The sequence below is a fragment of the Mus musculus genome, chromosome 5 (assembly GCF_000001635.26).
Source record: "Mus musculus strain C57BL/6J chromosome 5, GRCm38.p6 C57BL/6J".
NCBI lineage: Eukaryota > Metazoa > Chordata > Mammalia > Rodentia > Muridae > Mus > Mus musculus.
In genome coordinates this window covers 98006855-98031929 of record NC_000071.6, presented here as the reverse complement: position 1 = coordinate 98031929, position 25075 = coordinate 98006855, and the positions used below count along the sequence as shown (strand labels likewise).

Here is a 25075-nt window from a genome sequence, read left to right as displayed (position 1 = left end):
TTTTTTAATGAAATCCCACCGGTCACCCTGGAGCTATGCACAGTAGAAGGCTTCCGAGTGGGGCTATGGTTTTCTTTAAGGGTGTGGTTCTTTGAAGGCTAAACCTACTCCATTGAATGGTCCCCACGTGGACCAGGAGTATATAGACTGCTCAAATTGGAGTCTATGGGTTCTTGACAAAAGGGACACGAAGTTGAGGTGTGTGTAGGGAGGTGAGGGTTGATTTCAGAGGAGTTAGGGGTAGGGAGGTGTTGGGTGTGTGTGTGTGAAAAATATATATGATCAGTACACGTCGCATGAAACTCTCAGAATTAATGAAAAATGGAAAAATTATCAAATAGAAAAAAAAAGAGAAAGAAAAGAGGAAGTCCCCTTTCTTAAACCTTAAATCCTGCGTCACTAGGTCGGTGTGTGATGGATGAAAGGTGCGGAGGGATGAGGCATAAGGCCGTCACTATCCAGGAGACAGCTGGTCCTGAGTCTCTAAACCACGCGGAGGGCCGTTCCAGCACAGCTGGGGAAAACAGGCCGGGCCAGGCTTGCGGGAGAGTTGGATATGTTTAGTATCTAGAGGACGTTTGTTTTTCAGAACTCCTCTCTCCCTTCCGAAATCTGGCAGGCGTTAGTCATCCGCTGCTCAGCACGAACCCTCAAGTGTGCTTGTGTGGCTCGTCGGGCTTCCTCCCGGCGCCCCGCCCTCGGGCTCGCACGAGCAGACCGGTCAGCGCCCACTCCCACCCCCCAGGCCTGAGGTGCCCGGCGGCCTGCCGCTCCCCCGGGTGCTTAGCATCCCGGGCTGCAGAGGCTCGCCCCGCGCGGCGCGGCGCCAGGTTGGGGCAGGGAAGAAAGTTATAAAGTGCCGCGAGGAGTTGGGCGGTCCGAGGAAGAGAGGCGGAAGAGGAGGACTCGGCTGAGTTCCCGCGGCGATCGTGGGGTCCGCGGGTGCCTGTCCCGCAGCTCACCACCGCAGCTAGACGCCAGCCTTTCTGCTCCCGGGTGGGCGCCGGAGACTCAGCGGGAGGCGAGGAACTTGTCCCGAGAGCTGTCGCTGCGGGCCTCATTGTCTGCAGCAACTCTCCGGAATCCGGAGTGGGAGAACTGGACTCTGTCCACTGGGATTTGCCCAGAGTTCCGGCGGCAGCTGTGGCGGCTGCGGAGACTCTCTTTGTCCTCCCAGGACCTCGCTCTCTCTCCTCAGTGGCAGCTGTTGGGTGGCTCTGAGCTTGGAGAGGGCATCCCAGCCCCGCTCAGCCTCTGACCCCCGGGCGAGTCCCCGGTGACTCCGCCTCTTTCACGTCTCTGCTCTGTGAAGCCCGGAGCCCAGAACCCCGAGCCCAAGGGACTGTGAGCCAGAGAGAGCTGCCGGGCCCCGGCCACAGGATGGTGGCCGGTCGGTCCCGGGCGCGCAGCCCTGGGAGCTGGCTGTTCCCTGGCCTGTGGTTGTTGGCTGTGGGCGGTCCGGGGTCGTTGCTGCAAGCCCAGGAGCAGCCCTCTTGCAAAAAAGCCTTCGATTTGTACTTCGTACTGGACAAGTGAGTGAAGGAGGACTGTGGGGTCAGGGTCTCCTGGGGGGAGGGCAGCTCTGAATCAGCTAGGACTGAAGTTGAGATGTGTTTGGATTCTGGGGGAGGCGACGAGGGAACTCTCCCTAGTGTGCATGTGGCTGACTCCTTTCAAAGGCAAGCTCATTAGCTGTACAGGAATAGGGGCTGCGAGACTCCAGGGCTACTTGGTTCTCCAAAGGAGAGGCGTGCAGTGCTTTTTTTGTCCTGGAATCTTTTGGGAAACGGTAGTGTGGCCACCTGCAGCTCGTTTCCTCCCAGGAACTTTTGTGCCTCTTTATCATACTCCCCCTAGACCCCCACGGACATTCTAAAGTTTGCCTAATTTTATCCTGATCACACTGGGAGCCAGGGGGGGGGGGGGAAAGCCTTAATATACCCAATGTGGCTTGCATTTCCTGAGAAATGAGGGCTTGTGTTTTTATTTTGAAAAGCCAGGTCTCTCTCTAAACAGTACAAAGCAAGTGTCCCCCCCCCCCCCCCCAAGAAGTGTGGTCTTCCTGGTTTCCTTGATTCAGCCCAAACACTAAAGTTTCAGCTCTGAACATGGACATGAACAAGCACACTTAACTTTGAAGAGGGGAGTCAGTCCCCGCCCCCTATCCCTGACCCCCGACCTCCACCCCCCATCATGCGCCTTTTAAAACTGAAGAAATGTTTGCCATTAAGGCCCACTTTTTGTCTTTCTGATCAATTTATCTTCCTTTTTCAGGTCTGGCAGTGTAGCAAATAACTGGATTGAAATTTATAATTTTGTCCACCAGCTGACAGAGAGATTTGTGAGGTATGTCTCCCCATCGTACCTTTCTTGGCATTGGAAAGGAAATCGAACAAACAGCCGGGTTTCCCTGTTCTAAAACCCTTCTCATGGGAAATCTTTCCCGAAATCAAAATGTTGAATTTTAAACGTCTCAAGGTGGCCCTTTCACACATGGTGTGCAGGCGAGACTTTCAGCTAACCCTTGCAAGTTCAATTTATCTGGCTCCCAGAAACTTGGCCCAGGGTGTGAGGGAACATCTTCAAATACAATTCTTAATGTCTTTTCCTTTTCGACCACTCATCTGTTTTGAGTTTGAGTTATGCTTTCTCATAATTTATCACATTTAAAAAATACATTTTATCCTAATAGTGTCTGTACTATATTTTCAACTCCACACACTTGGCTCTGTAAACTTCCACATTTTAAAAGTGTCGGAAAACTTTAAATGAACATGTGTTAATAACCCACTAGCTGAAAAAGCACTTGTGTGTGTGTGCATTTAAAGAAATGAGTTGTGTTTACACAATGTGTGGGTGTGTGGCTGGTTTAAAATGTAACCGTTCTATATATGCAGGAGGCTTCACTAGCAAACACTGTTTCCCTCGGCTATAAAAAGCATGGCTGCTGGTAAATCCAGCTTACTCTCTTATTTAGAAGTAACCAGGAATTAGTGGCAATCCCTATTTAAAAATAACCCTTGGATGCAATGTTTTCTGTGGTTACCCTCTTCTGTTTTTTTTTTTTTCTTTTCTTTTCTTTCTTTCTTTTTTTTTTTTTTTTTTTTGGATGCCAGGAACAAGTGCAAGTTTATCAGGGTAATGGGAGGGACACGGATAGGAGCTGTGTCATTAAATATTGCCTCCCTCAGTCTTCTGAGCCCAAATGTTTTCTGTAAAACAGGCTTGGATGATCAAAACATTTTGAAAGTCATGTTGCAAGTAACTTCAAACAATCTGTAGAGGCCTAGGCAATCCCCGCTTTGGTTATTGGCAGCCGTAAAGCTGTCCCTATAAAAATGTATGCCTGTCGGTGTTCAATCTTCAGTCTCCTGCTTCAGGAGCCAAAGATAGCACTCTGGTTCCTGGACAGGGTCTGAGGTCAAACCATCTAGGCAGGGAATATAAATAAGAGCTTAGATCTGTAACTGTCAAAGCCAAGCAGACCGTTGTTTATAAGTTTCTGATTCCATCGCTGAATGTGCTGAGAATGTCATTCAGTGTTACTCAAAAGCAACGGATTACTTCAATGTCACATTTGAAGAAAACGAGGCTCTTATTGAATCTGGTTTGCAAGTTTGGATTTCTATAGCATATACTGTTCTCTGGCTCAAGTATAGTTGCTCAGTTACTAATTATATGTTGTGGGGAAATGAATAAAAGATAGCTGCTGTCAAGCACAGTGCTTACAGGAGCTAGGGCCTTTGGACCTTCCAGCTTGTGTCTCAGTTTCACAACTGCAGTTTCAGACCTGAGCAACACTAGCATACGCTTTTCTAAAAACAACCACCTTTTGGTGACATTAGTGCCAAAATCCTGGAATATAGATTGGGAATTTGAAATGCCAAGTCAAAAGGTGATTTCTTAATGCTCAAAGTATTAAGAAATGTAATTATTAAGATATTTAAGCATTTACAGTATTTACGGTGACTTTTGTCTGGACTCTTATCATAACGTGGCTTCTACGTTAAGCTGACTTCTCTCCAGCCCTAAGTGAAGGGTGTGGCCTCCTGCAGAGAGAAGTAGGAGAAGGTCAAAGGAAGGAACATTTTTCTAGGAAAGAGTCTTGCAGCAGCCTAGAGACTGTCCAGTTATTCTTTCTAGATGTAAACGCCAGTCATTTGTGGAGGAGTGTTCTGAGAGCGGAGAAGCACAGACTGCATAAAAAGAAATGCAGTGCAGACAGGAGGGCTGTGCAGAGTTAGCTGATCTACTGAGAGAGTTCCATTTAAGGGAAGTGGGGACTGTGCAGGGAGACCAATTTTAAATGAGATTCCTGGCTCTGCTTTTGTATTGTACCAATATTTCTTTTGAAAATGTTTTAACTGCCTCTTTCCTTATTTTGCAGCCCTGAAATGAGATTGTCCTTCATTGTGTTTTCTTCCCAAGCAACCATTATTTTGCCATTAACTGGAGACAGGTTAGTGCATTATCATTTCAGCGCAGGCTTTTAGGAGAGATGAATCATAAAGGCATGATTGATATTGCCGTGTGGTGATCTGGGCCTCTCCGTGGGCTCAAGCGAACACACAGACAACTCAGTGCTCTGCAGGAACAGAAGGGAGAGGCAGCATGAGTATGCAGGAGTAGACCATCTGAAAATCAATATCATCTATATTGGTTGTGGAATATATTCTACATTTCTAGTCTTTCTCTGAAGTTCAGTGACTTGCAACAAAAGACTGCACACACGCCAACACACGCACACGCACACGCACACACACACCCTGCTACCCCTCAGTGCTTAGAAAAGGAGTGGCTTTCCTGTCCATTGTCACACCATTTCTTGTGACCCTTTCTATGGTGTCTGATCATAGTGTGGTACATTGGAAGCAACCATCCACGTATCTGACTCATGGCTGCTTTTCCTGGGGTTACTTTTGTTTTCTTGACTGTGGAGTCTACGATCAGAAATGGAGTGCTATGATTCCATTTTTACTTCATCTGACAGAAAGTGTGTAAGACCTTGGTTAGTGAATACTTGTTGACTGAAGGAATGTGGTAACCACATTTCGGGATCACCTCTTTCTGATCCACAGTTTTAAGCAAGGGCGACTGCAGTGCTTTGGTTTACAGAATGTGTGAATTTCTAAAAAATAATTGTGAAAATAGTTTTTAGGTTTCTTTTGTAAAACCCAGTTAATATGCTTTAATCCTTATTTCTTGAGCTTTCAGTTTAAAAAGATCAATAAGGCATACTATTTAAAAGCACTGAAGGAGATAACTTGTTTATAGTTAATTGACTCAATTAGGAAAATTATATATATATGTATATATATATATTACATTATACTATACTATATCACACTATTCTATACTATACTATGCTATACTATACTTTGTGTGTGTGCATATGTGTGTGTGTGTGTGAGCACACATGTAACTCTTGTGTCAAATTTTTCTTTGCCTGAAGAGGAAACCCTCTCTAGGTTGCGAGACCTGCTCAGACTTAAGTATTCCTATTTGTATTTTGCCTCTTTAATTTATTATGAACATGTGGTTTCAACACTGACAGTCCCTTATAACCCATGAACATATTTTCCTATGTGTCTCAATATAAAAATTTTTGTTTTTATGAAAAGGACATATCTTTACTGTCCAGATTAGTTTCCAAAGAGTCAGGTTTGGATCTAGCATGTCAAGGAAGAAAAACACAGTTCTAATATTCATGATATTCATATATACATAGCAAAGCACTTAGCACAATGCCAGACATGTCAAAGGCTCAGCAACTGACAGTTGCATACATTGTGCCAGGGTTTCTGCTAGGCACTTTGCATATGGGTTCTCCATCATGCTGGAGATGAAACATAGTCACGGGTCGCCCAGATTGATAATGTTTAGACATGTAGGGAGGAGATGTAAATCTTTTATGTAAGCTCAAGACATGTCCTTTGTCCATGGTTAAATCCACTGCATAAGGGACTGAAATTGGTGGCAGAAGAGGCTGTCACTCAAGAGGCAACTTAACGACACACTCAAGAGTTACCAATCTGAATCTACTTGGGTTTAAATCCCACCCCTTTAGGTTACTAGTTGAGTGACGAAGGGTAACTTGCTTAACAACAAGCTTCTTATGACTCATGTGGATCCTCATGTAGATGCTGCTGCTAATGATGACAAGAGTAAACCCCACCTTATAAGACAGTTGCAAGAACTGAAGTTGATGAATATAAGGAAAGATGTAATATGTTAGTGTTCACGAGATAAGAGCTTTGGATGTGGAGAGATGGCTCAGTCAGTAAAGTGCATCCATGCAAGCTTAAAGACCTGAGTTCAATCTCCAAGTACTATGTAAAAAAATGGATATTGCAGTGCACACTTGTAATTTCAGCAGTTGGGAGACAGAGACAGAGACTGGGGATGCTTTGGGACAGACAGCCTAGTCTAATTAGGAAGCTTCTGACCAACAAGAGACCCTGTCTCAAAAAAACCAACCAACCAAAAACAAACCAACAACAACAACAACAACAACAACAACAACAACAACAACAACAACAAAGAAAACCAAAGGCCTGACACCCATCATAGTCCCCTGACCTCCATGTGCATGCGAACACACAAAATGAGATGAATCCTACTCAGTGTCAGCCTTTCTGTCGATAGAACACAGATGTCCAATCTGCAGTGTTTTCTTAGAGTTATTGTAGAGATCCAAATAAGACAATGGGCAGTGTAATATTTTATATGTCATAGAGCAATCTCCAATAAAAAGGGCTAGTTCCTTCTAAGCTACCATGTTACTAGTTCTGCTAATTGAATTGGTATCAAATTAACTGTGATTCTCCATCTTTGGATATAGAATCAGTCCACAATTTTAAATTTAGAGAAATAGTTTTTTTGTTGAGATGGAAGATCAGTGGACAACTGTTTCCAAGACCCCTGTGACTCTTTGTATTAAAACCTAGAAACTGGGTTCCTTACTGTATATAAACTTTCCCAAAGGTTTGTGTGTATGCACACACACACACACACACACACACACACACACACACACACACACACAGATCTAAGCATATGATTTGAAAAGTAAGAGTTAAGCAAAAGAAAAGTACAGAAAGTTTCACAATTTTGGGTTTTCTTACTCACAGTACCTTGACAAATACAAGAAGTTGTTCTTTCGTGTTTCTTAGGGGTTGCTAAAGAGATGAAGCAAAATGGGAACACAATAAGTATGCACGTCAGGGCTGGGTCTTCTGTCATGATTTTGGCATGATGTCTAGTGTTAGGTAAATCCACAAAATCATAATCATGGCAGACAATTTTCAGTTATACATTTTAGATACCCAAAGCTTAAATTTTTATCAAATTAAATACTTTCATCTGAAGCATGCCTGCCTTTTTCTTGTTCCCAGGACTTTGTTCTCCATGTACTTGCTAGGTCCCTGATATACTCACTTACCTGTCTGCTTTATATATGAGATTTGGATTCCACAAAGATAGTAATCTAATGTGTGTGTGTGTGTATGAGATAGATAGATAGATAGATAGATAGATAGATAGATAGATAGATAGATAGATAGATAGTCAGGGCATGATTATACACATAAATAACCAAGATCCGTAGTTGAGCAGTGGTTCTCAACCTATGGGTTGTGATCCCTTTGGCAAAACTCTGTCTCTAAAATTATTTACATTATGATTCATAAAAGTATCAAAATTACAATCATGAAATAGCAATGAAATAATTACGTAGCTGCGGGTCACCACGACATGAGGAACGGTATTAAAAGAATTGTATTAGGAAGCGTGAAAACCCCTGTATTAGAGGGTCAGGGCAGAGGCAATATTCAGTATGTAAATATGTAACCTCTCAGAATATGGAAAAAGAATGAATTTTGATAGTGTTACTAGTTACTATTGCACATAAATGTGAATAGTGATTTCTGCCCAATTCTGCTCATAATTATTTAATTCTGTGATAATGATTTAGATAAAAACATTTGCTGAACAATCATTATGTGCCAGATAATTTGTAAAGTGCTTTCTATGCATAACCTCTGTTAACTCTATGTAATTACTTGTACTTTAAGATAGGTCATCTATCTTGTCTAAGGACTCCCAGTAGCAAGTGCCAAGCAGTGTATTAGCCAATGTTTAAGTAGACTATGTCATTCTAACACCTTGGAAGAGAAACAAATGTCTCCAAAACCCTATCCAGGTGCCCCTCACTCTTTTCCTGGGTCCTATGGCCTTCTTCCCATCCCATGAACAAGCCAAGCTTATTTCAAGTTAGGCCTTCCTTCTCTAACCCAAGTCTTCTCTGAGGTCCTGTTCTTCTTTTCCTTTCCTGAGCTAGGGATGTATCTGAGTGGTAGAGTGTTCATAAGTATGATTCTGGTTTGATCCCAGTATCAAAAAAAAATAAACAAACAAAACTCCAAACCAGCCAATGAAACAAAAGCTCATCTCACGGATAACTTCAGAGAAGTCTTGCCTTGCCTCCAAGTGTAAGGTATCCATACCCTTCCCCAGTATTTCTAAAACCACTGTTCTTATTTTTTAAATAATGAATGAATGAATGAATGAATGAATGAATGAATATGAATTTCCCTGAGCCTAGAGTATATGAAAGTATGGCATTCTTCATTTTCTTGTTCACTCATATACCCAACCCTAGAACAGAGCCTGGTATATATAGAAGCTCAACAAATCTTTGTTGAATGGTGGAATTCTTCTGATGCCAGAACCTAAGTTAATGCTCAGAGCTACTACAATAGACTCTAGTTAGGCCAACAGTATAAATCATGGCAGTGTAATGTAAACACTCTCTTGTATTTGCTACTTACCCCATTCCTATTCTTACATGGCAATTGTAAATACTCCCACTTCCTTTTTACCATCTATATATTTTTCTCAAGTTAAGAAAGACTTGTCTACCCAAACTGGACTTTAGATTTTGAGTATAATATAACTTAGGAAAAAATAGTCCTTATACAAACTTATAGAAATGATAGAAGCCATTTAATTAAGTTTATATAATATATGCATTTTATTGTTTGAATGAGTTTCTTCTAATTATTTTAAAACATAACTAAATATTTACTTGTGGGGAAGTAGTTCTTGATAAACAGTTGATAACTCATAAATTAGCACATAATTTTTAGAAGAAAAATTGTCAGTATCTATAAAAGTAGCAAGTTTCAAGTAAGAGATTCCAGTTTTTGCACTGTCTCAGCAAAGACAGATAATAGGTTCAACACTGGACACTAAAGAATTTTGTGTAATAATGAGAAACTATATTTAAATTCTATGCTCGATTGATTATATTTTGTTGTACTATATACATAGGATGAATATGCAGTCATTATAGGTGATTAAATCAAAATACTTATCTAAAGTAGGTATATGATACAGTAATTGAGTAACCATTTTGCAGAATACTTAACATGAATTTAATTTCTTTTGTAAAAAAGATAAAAATTTCTATCTATTGTATTTATTAAAAAACACATGGAGTAGAAGTCTGGTTGATAAACATGAAGTATTTAATGATTTTCTTATAGGCAGGAGACTAAATATGATGAGTATCATCCTAATTTCAATCTTCATGTATTTAACAGGGATACATGTGGAAAAATCCTTATAGTGCTTGAGTTCAAATGTCAAAACCTTATAGAGTTCTGCAGCCATGGGTTGCAGGTTTGTAATCAGAATGGAATTGAAGGATTGAAGAAAAAGCATCGAGATCCAGAACACATTCAGTTTGGAGGGCCCATCTTCACCTCTCTAGTGAAGAGATTGGATGCTGGGCCAAGTAGACATAGGAGCGCTGTAGTATCTGGATGACACTGGTGTGTTACTTAATGAGTTGAGCCCAAGTTTGCAGCTCTACAGAAGGAGCTGAGTGTCCCAACCATCGAGCAGTGTTCAGGTGGCTGGGCGCAGTGTCTGAGAAGCCCTAGTGAAGGAGTTAACACGTGCACCAGGAGGTCTGTGTCTGCTTGCTTTTCTCTCTCTGCTTCTGTCCTCTGTCTGCAATTATGACCTTTAGTTCAGACGCTTATTTTCATAGTTATTCTATTTCTCTTTATGTTTCAATGATTAGTTAGGAAGGCATGAAGAGGAATTGAGTTGAAGGTTAGTTAGCCCAGGTTTATCCTGTGCCTCTTCGCTAACGGAAGACTAAAGATTTCACGTGGTCCTGTTTGTCCAGAGAGGCTCAGGTTGGTAGTCAGACTCACCCTGGCCTGACACTACACAGGGACACTTCAGTGTGCTGTTCTGACTCAGGCTGCCTATGTTCCTCTCTGTACTTTTCAAATGAATCAGAGTCTTTCCTAGTCTCAAGACATCATCTTCTGCATTATTCTGTTCTTCTAAGCCAGCAAACTGGGGTAGAGAAAATGAATATACTTGGTGAGTTGGGTTTTAAATTTTTAATTAATTAATTAATTAATTTTATTAACAAAAATTATTCCAGGAAACTGTTCTGTTTAGAAAAGTCAGCTCTAGCCACAGACCTGGCCTCTGGATGGGTCTGGTTCTGGCAGCTTCTGTGTTCTGATGGTGTTTGTCCTAACAGTTACTTTGCTCCATGGACTTATCTTAGAAAGTAATACGTTCATTACATTTTCACTCACGCTTTGGGGACAAACATGAACACACAGAAGTAGTAAAATGTACGGATCACTTCCAGTGGCCCAGTAGTACAGTGAGTGAGAAAACAAAGCCATAGCAGGAAAGAGCTTCAAGGCTAGAGTCGTAGAACATACAGGCTAAATTAGAGAAACTTTTTCATAAAATTAGACTAACATGAGATGTGGTGAGCAGGTATTTTTCAGATCCTAGACTGCTCCTTCAGATTTATTGGTCTAGATTCTATATCACAAATGTAGGCCTTAGAGTGATATTTGATTTAAGCAATAGGCAAGATTTGATGTGATTTACAGTGAGAGTCTACCATGTCCTGAGATGATAGGTCATGAGATACCCACAGGTTCACATGGTTTCTAAACTTTGTGCTTGGGGCCTGGGACTGACTGACCACAACATTCAGCAGACATGAATACATAATGCTGTTAGCTCTAGTTCTAGGCCCATGACTCAACAAGGCATGGGAGTGCCCCTTGTCATGGTCTTTGAAAACTTTCACTGAATGAAATTGTGCCTATCCTGACACCACTGTGCTTGAGCAAAGCACAGCTTACCCATGAGTGGGAGAACCAGGCATTGGCTGGCACTGGCCAAGCTGAGTTCATGGCCAGCACTGGAGTCAGTATCAGTTCCACTTTGCCAACCCGGTGAGCAAGAGCATCCACCCTCCTGGTTGCTGCACTGTCCTCAATGGCCACACGTGATAAGTCAGACCTGCCCGGTCAAGTAAGCAGCAAAGCGAGAAGGGATCACATCTTTACACTAGTTTTTGCATGGTTTGAGGAACAAACTTGCTGTCATTTGTGTGTTGTCCCCCTCTTCTTCTTGTATTTCTCTCTTTTCTCTCAGCTATCATGTTTTCCTCTTCATGTCACCTGTATCCTGCTACTTCCGTCCCAAGCCACCCAGCCATCTCTGTATGGTTTCCTGGACTTTGCATTTCAGCCATGTGGTACACTCAGATGAGAGAGGATATGACACGTTTGTCTCTCTGAGTTTGAGTTACCTCACTGGAGAATCTTCTCTAGGTCCATCCATCGGTTTCATTTATACTGGTCCGTCTGACCAATTATGAGTCTCTGCATTAACCTCTACCCATTGACAAAAGAATCTCTGACCAAAGTTGATATAAGTTCTATAGACATAAGCATGAATATTTTAGAATTCACTTTGACATCATGATCATGTGGAAAATTGTTGCTTCTCCTAGTACCCATGCTCTGTCCCCTCATAAACTTTTGACAAGGTTTATAGATAGTATCAGACATAAAATCCTACAAAGCAGGCTTCATAGCCCATCGGTATTAGTTTATTAATCCCTAACTATATGCCACTATTGTACCTGTGGACATGTTTTGCTGGGTAGGCTGGTATTGTAGCATATAGGATCAGGTACTGGGTAAGACCATTGATGTTTTCTCCCCTTGCAGCCTGCACAGTGTTCCCTGACATGATGTAAACTGGTGAGTTCTCTGTCTCCTACATCCAAAGTGAATGGTCTTCAGCAATAGGGTTTTTGTTTTTGTTTTTGTTTTTCAAGCAGGGTTTCCCTGTATAGCCCTGGCTGTCCTGGAACTCACTTTGTAGATCAGGCTCCGAGTGCTGGGATCAAAGGCCCTGGCTTCAGCAATAGGGTTTTATCACCTGGTTATGCTAAGCAGCCAAGGGCAATGACAGTAATTTGCATTGCACTGGTGCCTCTGGGACCTGAGTCACCAGGAACTCCTGTGTCTATGCAAGAGCTGCCAATCAAGGGTAAAGTCTCATGCTTGGCCTTGGTGTCATGTTTGTTACTTAGGTCAGGGATCAAAGAAGGGAGAACTGAGGGTTGACCAGCAGATGACCTTGTTCTGTCCCTGATGGAAACCATAGGACAAAGGAATATTAATTCTCAACACACATGTCGCCAGTACATTGCATGTGCAAACTCATTTGAGTTTTGCATAGCTCCGGGGTATTCATATCACTATTCCATTAAGTCCTATATGAGGCAGCCATGGCTACAAGTGTGAGATGATTACCTCAGGTTTACAAGCTTTGAGGACACACAGTCCAGCTTTAGGGATTGTCAGTTCCCCCATTATGTCACCAGGTGTCCAGCTCGTGTCACCATATGCAGGTTTCCTAGAAGAGCATCCCAGGAGTCTAATGGGAAAATGGGAATTCTGCTTTGGGCCCTACTCCTTCTGAATCTCTCTGGTTATACACTGGGTCTAAGCCCTTACAATGTTCTGAAAGCTCAGTGCTGCTGAATGATGTCATAAATAAAAATCCAGACAGACGTTACTATTTATATTTCATTGGCATAGAAACTGGATTCAGGAAAGCTACATAACTGCTTACAGGTATACAGTGTGTCACACATAGAACCAGGGTTTCACTTCACCTCTGTTTTACTCCAACCCCTAGGTCATCCTACTTCATTAGGTAGCTTTCCATAGCAAATTGCCCTCAGTATGTGTGGAGGGATGGCTTTGAGTACCACTGTCACATACCCAAACCTGCACATGCTCAAATACTTTGAATCAGGCAGTAGTATTTGTATGTAACCCACACTTATCCTCATCAATGCCTTCAGCCATCTACAGATTACTTATTGTATCGAACATACATAGGTCTATTCAAATAACTGGTACGCTAGCCAACAGTTGTTTCAGGACTAGTGACAAGAACAAAAGCCAGCAAAAGACACAATGAAGATGGGTTTTTATAAGTGTGCAAGGTTGTAGACATCGTGATCTAATGTACTTGGAGGTTAAGGCAGGAGGGTCGTGAGTTTGAGGCCAGGTTGGGATATGAACCGTGTCTCAAAACCTGAGTTTAAAGAAATGACTCAGTCTGCAGTTGGTTGCTTTTGCTGTTGTGGTACCCCGTGAGTTTGAGACTCAGTCATAGTTCTTCGTTACCTTCCCCTTGTCAAAGCTTTGATATAACTGTTCTCATTTTTCTCTTACTTCCTCTTTTGTCTGCACTTCCTCCTGGGTCTCTACTTCCTCTTTTGATCTTTGCATGTGTGAGCGCTGCTTGCAGTCAGGAAGAGAGTGACTAGGTGAGCAGACTCATTCTAACAGAGAACAAGAGCTATGAGCAGGAGCTGGGACTCAGTGACCTTAGTTCCCTCAAGGACTTACCATTCACCATCCATTCCCATAAAGGGTCCGTTAAGAAAATGTTTTACAGATGAGGAAACAAGGTTAGCTTTGAAAATTAATTTATGTTCTTTCTATCAGTCTATGCCCATCTTGATCTATGCCAATCCAGAAACTCTAGCTATGGTTTAAGAGACTATCCTGTTTGGTCCAGACCCCTCCAGTAGACCTGAATGGTAAACTTGGTAAGCAATGGAGAGCTCCAAAATCATGGTCAGTGTTAAAGTTAGGTAAGCTAGAAGTTCTTAGTATAATGCACTCTCCCTTCTACCCTCCCTTCTACCCTCCCCTCCCCTCCCCTCCCCTCCCCTCTCCTCCCCTCCCCTCCCCTCCCCTCCCCTCCCCTCCCTTTCCCCTTTTCCCTTTCTTTTCCCTTTTCCCTTTTTCCCTTTTCCCTTTTCCCTTTTCCCTTTTCCCTTTTCCCTTTTCCCTTCTCTTTACCTCCCCTTCCCTTTACCTCCCTTCCCCTCCCCCTTTCCTTACTCCTCAGCAGAGACATTTGAGCAACCCTGCTACAACTCAGTGTTCCCTATAAGAATCTGTGTGTAGGTTCCCTGTCTCCCCATCCCCCTCTCTTCCTTATGTCTTTGTCTCTTCCCTCCATCTTTCTCTAGTTGATTATGGGGGTTTGTTCGGTGGTTCTCAATTAAAAATGAACAAGCGACAAACAGATTTGTAATAAACACTTGTATTTGTTTTAGTCCTGTCCTCTTCTAAAACATACTTGAGTCTTTGTAGGGCATAACAACATTAATAAACCATGTAAAACTAGGTAAGATCCTGGAAAACAAGGTTAAATAAATAGGTAGCTATAAGAAGCTAACAGAATTTTGTGACCAATTAAGACATTTACTGCAGGCTTTTAGGCAGTCCAGGCAAGATGCAAGTTGACATAAGAGCTCCTAGAAGCCTTTTCTCTTTTAATGAGAGACGGAACAGGATCTGGATGGGAGAGGAGGTAGGGAGGAAGTGGGAGGAGTAGAGGAAGGGGGGAAATCAAGATAGATTGTATGAGAAGAGAATCTGCTTCTGTAATTGAGAAGAGGAATAGACCTTTGGAATTGAAAGAGGGTTAACACAGTTGTAAAAAGCAGAAAGGAGGAAGTGTAAGTACTCAAAGGTGACAGCAGCTGTGGGGCCTCATGGGCTTTCGGATGATAGCAGTATCCCGGGCAACGGCTTCAAACAAATACTGAATGTGGTTTCAGTATTACCCTTCCTAGTAGCTGACATAGCATTACAGCGAAGGAAGCCCGATGAAGTGGGGCTTTCAGGATGACATGAGCATCTCTTCGCAGCCCCACCGTTTCCTACCCGATTTCTTCCCACTTGTCCCAGTCTCCTTTACAGTCCTCTGTCCCAGCATCTTGGCCATGAGACTCCTGTCCTTCCTCTACAGCATCCTTTCCCTTCTCGATCGCTGACTGAGAGAGAGACTTAGAACACTTACAGGTTTGAAGCCCCTTGATTTTGGCCCTGCCTTGGCCTGGGTTCCAGTTTCCCTAAAGAGACTGACAGCCTGGATACTTACTATTGTAGGTGGCCCACACCTGCCTCATGTGTGCCCACGTCACTGGCTCTGGGCAAGGAGCACGTTATCTCTGTCTTGTAACACAAACATGATGAACTGCCACCGTGCAGTTTGGAGGTGCGTGCGGGCGGTAGGCACGTTAAAGATGGAGACCCTTGATACGTTCTCTGCTACCCGATTGAACTAGCAGTGCCTTGAAAAGACTGAATCCCACAATCGTTTCCCTCTACTCAGCCTTGCTCATGCTTCAGACTCTTACATGCAGTGGTGAGTGGGCCTGAGCCAATGAGAGGGCTATTTTTACCACACAGATTCTGTTTGTGTAAGCTTGCACATCAGTTGTCTCTCTCTCTTTTGACAGAAAACATTAATGCTTGAGGACACAGTGTCACTCATTTCGGGGAAATACCAAATATTTGATATTTATCTCTACTCAGACAAAATCAGTCTCAAGTTGTTTCCATAGATCTCAAATATAAATATTTACACAAAACAAACTTATACATTATAGTATTTACTGCGTCGTCTGCAGAAATATGATTATTTCCTATGGAGGATTGAAATTTTATTAGGCATATATTTTGCAAGAGGCATTATAGTAAGTAGCAGATTCAGAACACATGACTATGTCAGCAGTAGAAGACAGAGGCAGCTATACCAAACCTCTGGTCTCACTGAGATGTTAAATTAATTAGTTAGGTAAAATGATATAAGAGACTATGTTTTTTTTTTGTTTGTTTGTTTGTTTTTTCGAGACAGGGTTTTTCTGTGTAGCCCTGGCTGTCCTGGAGCTCACTTTGTAGACCAGGCTGGCCTCGAACTCAGAAATCCGCCTGCCTCTGCCTCCCAAGTGCTGGGATTAAAGGCATGCACTGCCATGCCTGGCTTGACTTTTTTCTGTTGGTTTATTTATTTTGTCCTGGTCCAACTTGCATTTTTCTTTTGCTTTGGCTTTTTTATTTGCTTTTCTTTGTTTTTCAAGACAGGGTCTCTGAGTAGCTCTGGCTATTCTATAACTCACTTAGTAGACCAGGCTGGCCTCGAACTCAGAAATCCGCCTGCCTCTGCCTCCCGAGTGCTGGGATTAAAGGCGTGCGCCACCACGCCCGGCTGAGACTATGTTTTATCATAGTAAAATTTTAATATAGATAAGGATAGAAGCTAGAGTATAGTAAAATCAGCTAAAGGCTATGAGTAAGTATTTTTTTTAAAACCAAGCATTAATGCTATTAAAATATAATCAATTAGTTATTTTTTAAATGTGTGAAACACTGGTACATGGCTTATTGAAACATTTAAATATATTTCCTATTAGTTTTATGTGTTATCACCATGTGTTACAAACAAGTGCATACACATAATGTACACATGAAATTCTTTGTAAGCCTCCTCAATAGTCTCTGATATTAGGATGATATTATTTTTATAATCCACTTTTATCTGTCATGTCCAGTAATATGGACACTAGTCACTATTTCTTTAAAGGATATTAATTCTATTGATAGTTCCAGATTTACATTTAAAACATCTTTTTTCTTCTATTAAGAACTAAGAGTTATAAATTTTTTTAATCTTTTCTGAACCTTTAAAATTAACATCTCAATCCAGGTGATAGTGGGGAGGCACACACCTTTAATCATAGCACTTGGGAGGCAGAGGAAGTAGATCTCTGAGTTCAAGGACAGCCTAGTCTACAGAGTGAGTTTCAGGACAGCCAGTGCTACACAGAGAAACCCTGTCTCAAAGAACAAAAGCAAAGCAAAACAAAACAAAAGGATTTCTGCAAAATTAACACATAAACTAGGTGTGGTTGACACATGCTTGTGATTCCAGTACTCAGGAATTTGAGACAGAGGGTACTGAGTTCAAGACCAACCTAGTGGTCATAACAAATAAACCTATCAAATGCAAAAACAAAACAAAACAAAATAAAAAAATCAAAAAATTGAATGTATTTTGGACTATTTCTATTACAATATTTTATCCCTTAGGATTATTAGTATTTTTTAAAAAAGAGATTTTGATACGAACACTTAAAACCCTAAAGTGTGGGTCTTCCTTTAATCATTCAGATGAAATAGCTTTTATGAACTTTATAGACACACTCCATTTAGATATTTTCCATTGGTGCAATAAATCGGTTATATGAAAAAAATACTCTTCACCAGAGATGGTGATCTGTATCTAGGAGAGGCTAAGGCTAAGGTGACTTTCCTGAAGATGGCCTGACATTTTTGCATAGTCTATGATGGGTGAGCTCTGAGAGGCAAGGTCCCAAGAGACTTTATCTCAGGATTGCTTCTTGCAGCTCATATACCTTTCCTGTCACTATTGCATAGCCTAAGGATTCCTTGGCATTAGCCCACCCTATTGAGCAAATTTTCTGCAGATCAACATAAAGACAAACTTTCATGAATTAATACTGTTTAGATGATTTAATGATTTTATAACTTTTCTGATTTGATTCAAATAATTTTAGGAAGAAAGTTTTAAGAGATGGTTTTAGTTGCTTTGCCAGAAAGATATAATAAACTTAGAATCAAGAATAGAATGTGCCCATTCCTCATAAAATATTAAAGGCTGTATAATAAGGAATCCAATGAGCTTTCACAATTACACTGAAAAGAGAAATAGGCTTGGGACAATTTTGTGACCAAGGAAAAACATTCATTCTAGGTCAGATCCAAGGGTGAAGCCACAGATGTGCTCTATGTTAGAGCAAGGCCATGTGAAACCGTTGCTCTGAACTTATAATGAGCTTACAGAGTGGAACACTGCTTTGAACTTACTGCCCACGTCCTTCTGTAACTCCCCTTTTGTGTAACATTCTATCCATGATGTATTGTCTAAGAACTTTGTCTACAAAAAGGCCAGAGAAAAGAAATAAAGTGTGGCTTTGGGGCCTCTGCTCCATCCATGCACCACTCCACTAAATGTATATGTATGGTATTTGGAGCTCAGCCCCATCTACCAAGTGTATATGTCTGTTTATCTATATATTCATGTTTAGGTATATGTCTATGAATGTAAGCATGCATAAATACTTGTGGAGTTGATTGAGACAGATGGTCAGACCCAACCAGAATGTTTGTGTGCATGAGTGTGTATGAGTCTGTGTATATTTTTAAATTATTTTCCTTTCTTTACTTTCTGGTTCATGAAGAGTTAAGGAGTCCAAGCCATTCGCCTGGCCAGTGAGAGGCTCCAGGTCAAAAGAGAAAGGAGCTCTAACAATTAACCCTTTACTTAATTCCCTGCTGCTACCAAATGTATAACTGTCTGTCTGTCTGTCTGTCTGTCTATATGTATGTACACTTAAGAGTTAAAGGAGTTCAGAGTTTCTTTTTTTTTTTTTTTTTTGTTTTAAAAATATATAGTATTTATTAAATATTTTATTAAATATATAATGCCAGCATACCATGCAAAAATATATTATCATATAATACAACTGCTTAATATGAAAGTTTCAATAGAGACACCACAAATGACAATCAGAAAGTATGGGAACTGCCTTGACTCTGGCCTGTGTGAGTCTGAAATACATACAGTGACCTGCCAGTAACCCAAATTATTAACTTTATTAACTGTAAAAAATTGCAACATGCTAAAGGTAGATTTCTAGGAAATCTGTCTATTATTCTTTTAATTTAAAAATACTCCTTTTTCCATTAATTTGTTTATTCACTTTACATCCTGACCACAGCCCCCCTCCCTCTCCTCCAGTCCCACCCTCCCAACCCACTTGGACCATCCTCTCCCTTCCCTACCCGGGTACCAACCCACCTTGGCATATCAAGTTGCATCAGGACTAAGTGCATTCTCTCCCACTGAGGCCAGACAAGGCAGCCCAGCTAGGGGAAAGGGATTCAAAGGCAGGCAACAAAGTTCAAGTCAGAATCAGCCCCCACTCCAATTGTTAGGGGGTCTTACATGAAGACCAAGCAGCACATCTGCTACAAACCAAACCCAGTAACACACACAAAAAGGGTTATATATCATGACCATGGAGAATTGTCTCAGAAATGTATGATTTGTTTAAAAATCTAAAACAATTAATACATAGTATTCATGGAATAAAGAGCTTCAAAGTACAGTTATGTTGTACAGAGCAGAAAAAGGCAATAGCAAATCCAACTCTCATTCAGACTATGTCAGTATACATATCTTACTATGAAAGGGGAAGTTTTTCCAAAACAGCAGGTAGAAAGTTTACTGATTCTGAGTAATTTCACTGTCTAAATCTGTCTAAAATAGACTGGTGCTCCCCACCTATCAGAGTCAGACCATCATCAAGCCAAACTATAGTTAACACACACATTTGGCAGCTCTTGGAAAGCACTGTACAGTCAGGAGCCACCAGCAGGGGTTCAGGTCCAGATATTATTTCCCACAGAACACAGCATAGTAGTTTTATTTTTTTTTTTTTTTTTTTTTTTTTTAGGTATTTAGCTCATTTACATTTCCAATGCTATACCAAAAGTCCCCCTTACCCACCCACCCCCACTCCCCTACCCACCCACTCCCCCCCTTTGGCCCTGGCGTTCCCCTGTACCGGGGCACACAAAGTCTGCGTGTCCAATGGGCCTCTCTTTCCAGTGATGGCCGACTAGGCCATCTTTTGATACATATGCAGCTAGAGTCAAGAGCTCAGGGGTACTGGTTAGTTCATAATGTTGTTCCACCTATAGGGTTGAAGATCCCTTTAGCTCCTTGGGTACTTTCTCTAGCTCCTCCATTGGGAGCCCTGTGATCCATCCATTAGCTGACTGTGAGCATCCACTTCTGTGTTTGCTAGGCCCCGGCATAGTCTCACAAGAGACAGCTACATCTGGGTCCTTTCAGTAAAATCTTGCTAGTGTATGCAATGGTGTCAGCATTTGGAAGCTGATTATGGGGTGGATCCCTGGATATGGCAGTCTCTACATGGTCCATCCTTTCATCTCAGCTCCATACTTTGTTTCTGTAACTCCTTCCATGGGTGTTTTGTTCCCACTTCTAAGGAGGGGCATAGTGTCCACACTTCAGTCTTCATTTTTCTTGAGTTTCATGTGTTTAGGAAATTGTATCTTATATCGTGGGTATCCTAGGTTTTGGGCTAGTATCCACTTATCAGTGAGTACATATTGTGTGAGTTCCTTTGTGATTGTGTTACCTCACTCAGGATGATGCTCTCCAGGTCCATCCATTTGGCTAGGAATTTCATAAATTCATTCTTTTTAATAGCTGAGTAGTACTCCATTGTGTAGATGTACCACATTTTCTGTATCCATTCCTCTGTTGAGGGGCATCTGGGTTCTTTCCAGTTTCTGGCTATTATAAATAAGGCTGCTATGAACATAGTGGAGCATGTGTCCTTCTTACCAGTTGGGGCTTCTTCTGGATATATGCCCGGGAGAGGTATTGCTGGATCCTCCGGTAGTACTATGTCCAATTTTCTGAGGAACCGCCAGACTGATTTCCAGAGTGGTTGTACAAGCCTGCAATCCCACCAACAATGGAGGAGTGTTCCTCTTTCTCCACATCCTCGCCAGCATCTGCTGTCACCTGAATTTTTGATCTTAGCCATTCTCACTGGTGTGAGGTGGAATCTCAGGGTTGTTTTGATTTGCATTTCCCTGATGATTAAGGATGTTGAACATTTTTTCAGGTGCTTCTCTGCCATTCGGTATTCCTCAGGTGAGAATTCTTTGTTCAGTTCTGAGCCCCATTTTTTAAGGGGGTTATTTGATTTTCTGAGGTCCACCTTCTTGAGTTCTTTATATATGTTGGATATTAGTCCCCTATCTGATTTAGGATAGGTAAAGATCCTTTCCCAGTCTGTTGGTGGTCTTTTTGTCTTATAGACAGTGTCTTTTGCCTTGCAGAAACTTTGGAGTTTCATTAGGTCCCATTTGTCAATTCTCGATCTTACAGCACAAGCCATTGCTGTTCTGTTCAGGAATTTTTCCCCTGTGCCCATATCTTCAAGGCTTTTCCCCACTTTCTCCTCTATAAGTTTCAGTGTCTCTGGTTTTATGTGAAGTTCCTTGATCCACTTAGATTTGACCTTAGTACAAGGAGATAAGTATGGATCGATTCGCATTCTTCTACATGATAACAACCAGTTGTGCCAGCACCAATTGTTGAAAATGCTGTCTTTCTTCCACTGGATGGTTTTGGCTCCCTTGTCGAAGATCAAGTGACCATAGGTGTGTGGGTTCATTTCTGGGTCTTCAATTCTATTCCATTGGTCCACTTGTCTGTCTCTATACCAGTACCATGCAGTTTTTATCACAATTGCTCTGTAGTAAAGCTTTAGGTCAGGCATGGTGATTCCACCAGAGGTTCTTTTATCCTTGAGAAGAGTTTTTGCTATCCTCGGTTTTTTGTTATTCCAGATGAATTTGCAAATTGCTCCTTCTAATTCGTTGAAGAATTGAGTTGGAATTTTAATGGGGATTGCATTGAATCTGTAGATTGCTTTTGGCAAGATAGCCATTTTTACAATGTTGGTCCTGCCAATCCATGAGCATGGGAGATCTTTCCATCTTCTGAGATCTTCTTTAATTTCTTTCTTCAGGGACTTGAAGTTTTTATCATACAGATCTTTCACTTCCTTCGTTAGAGTCACGCCGAGATATTTTATATTATTTGTGGCTATTGAGAAGGGTGTTGTTTCCCTAATTTCTTTCTCAGCCTGTTTATTCTTTGTGTAGAGAAAGGCCATTGACTTGTTTGAGTTAATTTTATATCCAGCTACTTCACCGAAGCTGTTTATCAGGTTTAGGAGTTCTCTGTTGGAATTTTTAGGGTCACTTATATATACTATCATATCATCTGCAAAAAGTGATATTTTGACTTCCTCTTTTCCAATTTGTATCCCCTTGATCTCCTTTTGTTGTCCAATTGCTCTGGCTAATACTTCAAGTACTATGTTGAAAAGGTAGGGAGAAAGTGGGCAGCCTTGTCTAGTCCCTGATTTTAGTGGGATTGCTTCCAGCTTCTCTCCATTTACTTTGATGTTGGCTACTGGATTGCTGTAGATTGCTTTTATCATGTTTAGGTATTGGCCTTGAATTCCTGATCTTTCCAGAACTTTTATCATGAATGGGTGTTGGATCTTGTCAAATGCTTTTTCTGCATCTAACGAGATGATCATGTGGTTTTTGTCTTTGAGTTTGTTTATATAATGGATTACATTGATGGATTTTCGTATATTAAACCATCCCTGCATCCCTGGAATAAAACCTACTTGGTCAGGATGGATGATTGCTTTAATGTGTTCTTGGATTCGGTTAGCGAGAATTTTATTAAGAATTTTTGCATCGATGTTCATAAGAGAAATTGGTCTGAAGTTCTCTATCTTTGTTGGATCTTTCTGTGGTTTAGGTATCAGAGTAATAGTGGCTTCATAAAATGAGTTGGGTAGAATACCTTCTACTTCTATCTTGTGAAAAAGTTTGTGCAGAACTGGAGTTAGATCTTCTTTGAAGGTCTGATAGAACTCTGCACTAAACCCGTCTGGTCCTGGGCTTTTTTTGGCTGGGAGACTATTAATAACTGCTTCTATTTCTTTAGGGGATATGGGACTGTTTAGAAGGTCAACTTGATCCTGATTCAACTTTGGTACCTGGTATCTGTCCAGAAATTTGTCCATTTCGTCCAGATTTTCCAGTTTTGTTGAGTATAGCCTTTTGTAGAAGGATCTGATGGTGTTTTGGATTTCTTCAGGATCTGTTGTTATGTCTCCCTTTTCATTTCTGATTTTGTTAATTAGGATTTTGTCCCTGTGCCCTTTAGTGAGTCTAGCTAAGGGTTTATCTATCTTGTTGATTTTCTCAAAGAACCAACTCCTCGTTTGGTTAATTCTTTGAATAGTTCTTCTTGTTTCCACTTGGTTGATTTCACCCCTGAGTTTGATTATTTCCTGCAGTCTACTCCTCTTGGGTGAATTTGCTTCCTTTTTTTCTAGAGCTTTTAGATGTGTTGTCAAGCTGCTAGTATGTGCTCTCTCCCGTTTTTTCTTGAAGGCACTCATAGCTACGAGTTTCCCTCTTAGAAATGCTTTCATTGTGTCCCAAAGGTTTGGGTACGTTGTGGCTTCATTTTCATTAAACTCTAAAAAGTCTTTAATTTCTTTCTTTATTCCTTCCTTGACCAAGGTATCATTGAGAAGAGTGTTGTTCAGTTTCCATGTGAATGTTGGCTTTCTGTTATTTATTTTGTTATTGAAGATCAGCCTTAGTGCATGGTGATCTGATAGGATACATGGGACAATTTCAATATTTTTGAATCTGTTGAGGCCTGATTTGTGACCTATTATGTGGTCAATTTTGGAGAAGGTACCATGAGGTGCTGAGAAGAAGGTATAGCTGTGTAGACCGCCCGTTGGCTCCCAGGCTATTTTTTTAGCCTCTAAACAGAATTTTCTCTTGCTCTTCGGTTGTTAAAAGCATCTGTAACCGCTGTTGACAGTAATCTCAAGTAGGCTGATGAGAGAACATAAGGAACTCCGCCAACCCTGTGAGGCGTTGGGGATCCTGAGAAAGGGGGTGGTTAGTTTTTTTGTTATAAATACCAGCAGAGGAAAATGACCAGTACTGAAGGGTTTAAAGTTTGGGTGGGTCCACCAGAGTCCGCCCGGACTCTGCTCTGCAGGTCCCTGTGGCTCCATGTACTCACAGCGGTCCGCCTCTCAACGCCCCGAGGGGTTTGGGGTTCCCTCGGCGGCTGGGGTCGAGGCTGTGGATAAGGGGAAGGTTATGGACTAGGCCACTCAGGAGGCTTTATAGATTTTAGAGGAGCCGATTTAGCTGGTGGCTCTAATTTAGGAGAAGCCTTCAATTTCTCTTGTAACATGAGAGCACAACCACAATTTTGAGAAGCAAAACCCAATTTTAACAGTGTAAACAATCTATTTTCTTTAAAAATGAACTCTAAAAACATTACTTGCTACAAAGTTTTGGCTGTCCGTTCCTGCACACAAACACAAGAAGGTGTAGCCGCCAATATATCTATTATAATCGGGTTTCTAGGATAAGAATTACACAGAATATTACCCAATTTAGGCGTATCTTTAGAGACCTGTTCCCATGGGTTGGCTCATGCCACATGTTCTGAATTACTCTAACCCAGAGTTACCAGTTTTAAGTCAACTTTTTGTTACTAATGTTACAAATTTTTAATCATAACCAATAACTTATGAGCCACTAATCTATAACCAAGACATATAAAACATTTATACTTTTGAAACTATTTAGAAACAAAAATGAAATGGCCGTATACATTTGCTCATTTAAACCAAACAAAATTCTTAATTTTTCTAGCTGTAATTTCAAGAGAGGAGCACCTTGTCACCTGATGAATCCAATTTTTGTAGGAAAAACAGCCATCTGTTCCCTTACCATAGAACTTTGAGAAGCTGCTGGTCCCTATAAGAACAGCATTTATAATCAGTGCCTAGCAGGGCTTCTCTAGCCACACTAGATTCCTAACTACAGGTGCAGGGTTCCAAAGACCAATTAATACTGTTTATTTTATTTTATTTTTTTATTACCAAATTATCTCCAGATAGTCGGAGAGTACTGCTTTTCTCAAAACCCATTTTCTCACATCTCAGGTGTAAACTATCTCTAGTCAGGGTATAAAGCACCTATGAGAATTACATTTGTTTCTCTAGATTTTCACATAGCTCTAAACACGTACACAAAAACACATAAAACAGAAACCAACAAATCCAGACACACTCGACCCTTTCTTGTCCTCCACAAGCAGGCAAAAG

At 41.3% G+C, this 25075-nt stretch overlaps 1 protein-coding gene, 1 long non-coding RNA gene and 1 other non-coding gene across 3 annotated transcripts in view; 1 reads left to right on the top strand and 2 right to left on the bottom strand.

Annotated features, from left to right (window-relative positions):
- Window positions 1–292: 292 nt before the first annotated feature.
- On the bottom strand, window positions 293–1280 carry Gm42759. Its single transcript, XR_004691361.1, has one exon. It is a non-coding gene; the product is annotated as a predicted gene 42759 (transcript).
- Antxr2 (anthrax toxin receptor 2) overlaps window positions 913–25075 on the top strand; it is a 146330-nt gene continuing 122167 nt past the window's right edge. Inside the window, exons 1-3 of the mRNA NM_133738.2 lie at window positions 913–1532; window positions 2275–2346; window positions 4388–4459. Of these exons, the coding sequence (NP_598499.1) occupies window positions 1381–1532; window positions 2275–2346; window positions 4388–4459 (296 nt within the window). The 5' untranslated portion in view covers window positions 913–1380. The remainder of the gene's footprint in view (window positions 1533–2274; window positions 2347–4387; window positions 4460–25075) is intronic.
- Gm34226 lies at window positions 4450–15623 on the bottom strand. Its single transcript, XR_389370.3, has 3 exons — window positions 15316–15623; window positions 7134–7178; window positions 4450–4585 (listed from the first exon to the last, which is right to left on the bottom strand). It is a non-coding gene; the product is annotated as a predicted gene, 34226 (long non-coding RNA).